We start from the raw sequence: 3016 nt of genomic DNA, 5'->3' as shown, positions 1-3016 counted from the left end.
GGAATATCAAAATTATGTTCCTAAAACATTCTCAAAAATGTTGGTCAATAATGAGAAGGTCGAATTCTCCATTGAACGAACATGCCAATGAATTTGGTTAAGCCACACCCAAGGGGCTGGAAACTCTAATATTACTTAGGAATACTGAGTATACTAACGATATTTCAGTATACTTGTTAGTATACTAACCGAAAAGCAATAAACTGTTAGTATATTAAGATACTCTCAGTGTATTGGTAAGTATACTGGCGATATGCAAAGGAAATAATAAGTATACTAACATATATTTTGATATACTGGTTAAGATAATAATTATAGCTCTAAGAGTTTCCAACCCCTTGGCCACACCCTCAATTTCCCCTGTGGAAAAACATCGCACATTCATAATTGAAAGCTTAACCATTTTTTTGATTGCCTAACAATTGGCGAAATTTAATAAAAGGCTTTTCAGGTGAGGATTACTCATGATCCACACCTGTACATAAGCTTAATTATTTGTCGCGCAACGCGAGTCGACGGGTAAAATATATCGAAAAATGGACCTCAGATTCGTGATCAGGGACCAAAATTACCCCTTAGAGCAAAGTTTCACGAAAATCAAAGAGGGGTCGGGGCAACTTTTTCCGATTCCGATTCTCATTTCTCATTTCTCATTTCTCATTTCTCATTTCTCATTTTTCATTGCTCATTTCTCATTTCTCATTTCTCATTTCTCATTTTTCATTTCTCATTTATCATTTCTCATTTATCATTTCTCATTTATCATTTCTCATTTCTTATTTTTCATTTCTCATTTCTCATTTCTCATTTCTAGTTTTACATTTCTCCACGCAGAAAAATAAGGCATAGGGGAACTATACCCTTTTTCAGCGTATTTCTATTATCGGCCTATCAGCACTTTGTTCATGAATTACGGCTTTCAAAAAGTGTTTTTGACTGTTCCAAAGTTATAAATAGCTCGAATTAAAGTGAGCAAGCATCTCTCCATTGTTGAAATATCTTTTTTTTTTTTTTTTTTGTTTTTATTATAGAGGTTTTACACAGTTTGTGCATTCGCCTCTTAAGAAAAAATAAAGATAAATACATTTTTATTGCATGTACATCAACTCACACCACTTCATGAAATTGTCGGTTCTTAATTTTGCGCTGTCTTCTTTGCTGATTTGTTTCAACGTTTGCTCGTCCATCTCGGTATCACTGTCGAAATTTATTTGAGTGCGCTTCTCCTGGGGCGTTGTTTTGGACTCGATAGAAAGTTGTCTTTTTGCACTCTTTTTTTTCTTCTCAACAGTTCTAAACCCATCGTCGTCGGTGACCTTCGAGATAGGATCAGACACTGTTGTTGTTGTTGCAGCTGGCACAATTGTAATCGTTGTTGTTGGTTTGTCGTTCTTCTGGTTCGCGTTCACGGTCTTCTTTTTTGTTTTCGCGGATGAGCAGGTTTTTTCGGGGTGACTTTTCTGTCCACATCGTCGGCAAGTCGGGATCTGGCCAGCATGAGTGGCCAAGCTTAATTGGCCCTTGATGCTGACGTATGACGGCACCTGCTTGGCGAGTTTCATCCTCAGGACCCGCACACCGTTTGGAATCCCGGGGAAAAAGTTCTTCCAAACGTCGTCCGTAATCGTCAGCACCTCTCCATACTGCGCCATTCCGTCAGCGATGTCGTCGTTGGGCATTCCCGGCGGAAGATCGTGGACCCGGACGTCGACGGCGTTGTCGTCAACGTACACCGGAATCAGGAAATTCTTCTCACCCGAACGGAGCGCGTGCTTCATGTGGTTGTCTGCTGCTACTTTAATGGCTGTTGCTAGATCAGCCATCTCGATGAGGATGCCGTTCCGGGTGTTGTGCAGTTGAAGGCACTTAAACCCGGCAGGATTAAGGCCCATGCTTTTTTCCACAAAGGTTTTTATGGAATCCAGCGGTGGGCGAGCTGGGAGGACTCCAAAGTCCACGAAGATCGTGTTTTTTCGAGTTGTGCTCATTTCTGAGCCTGCACGAAAACAAAAGAAATTGCTGCGAGGAGGTAGCACGTCTGATGTTGAAATATCTGTAAATGTTGATTTAATAGCGGAAAACGGCAAATTTATGAGAATTGGTCATTTGGTCATTTGGTCATTTGGTCATTTGGTCATTTGGTCATTTGGTCATTTGGTCATTTGGAAGAATTTTTATTCATGTTTTTTTTTTCATACATTTCTTTTTTAACTTATCCTTTAAACTTCCCAGAGGATGCAAACTCTCCGAACAATCCGCAAAAAAATAGATAGACACCAACAAAGGATGCAAATCAGTCGCGATGTGGGTCCTGAACCCGCGTGCAAAACCACATAACACGGTGTAGGTCCTTAACCTCCCCCTTTCTGGGTGGTGGATCGGGGTGAGAAATATTGATTTTGCCTTTCCAGAAAGACACGACCCCCGGCCGGGCTGCAACAGTCGGGGTTCAAAGGTTTTCTCACGAAACCGGCTTCTTAAGGATCATCCCTTGCGCAATTAAGTGAGGTAATCAATCAAGAGAATCCCTCCACCCTCCTCTCTAGGCATCATCAGAAAGGGATGATTCCACTAATCGACTTTCTGCCGTGGGAATTAGTGGGTTGGGGAAACCTTTTCTATCTTGTTTGCGAAGAGTAAAATGCTTGAAAAGTGAATATTTCCCTTAAAAAAAAAACATTTCCCTCCTTTGTTGGTTTTCATTTCTGAATAGGTGAGTTTTCAATCTGGAAAACGAGAAATTGCTGCAACGATGTGTGAGAGTTCCGCAACAACAATATGTTTGGATGATGATATTTCTGGAGGACATAAAATTTAATCTCGTTCCGTAAACACAACAGAGAAACGACTTCTGGCAAGTGAATGAATGAACTGGATTTTTGCCTCATGTTCTGATTGCTTCTATTTTTTCGTGGGGCAGGATGAACAGGGGCGTCGAAAAGGGTTTTGGGTTTTGGGTTTTGGGTTTTGGGTTTTGGGTTTTGGGTTTTGGGTTTTGGGTTTTGGGTTTTGGGTT

General features: G+C 40.7%; 1 protein-coding gene across 1 annotated transcript; it reads right to left on the bottom strand.

The window, feature by feature from the left end:
* Positions 1-1088: 1088 nt before the first annotated feature.
* Positions 1089-1988, bottom strand: LOC120423872 (uncharacterized). The gene has a single exon (XM_039587820.2). The coding sequence runs from the start codon at positions 1986-1988 to the stop codon at positions 1089-1091; it is 900 nt and encodes a 299-aa protein (XP_039443754.2).
* Positions 1989-3016: the final 1028 nt, after the last annotated feature.

The sequence above is a fragment of the Culex pipiens genome, chromosome 1, assembly GCF_016801865.2.
Source record: "Culex pipiens pallens isolate TS chromosome 1, TS_CPP_V2, whole genome shotgun sequence".
In the NCBI taxonomy this organism is placed as follows: Eukaryota; Metazoa; Arthropoda; class Insecta; order Diptera; family Culicidae; genus Culex; species Culex pipiens.
The sequence above is the reverse complement of the archived record's forward strand: the minus strand, read 5'-3'. Positions and strand labels throughout refer to the sequence as shown.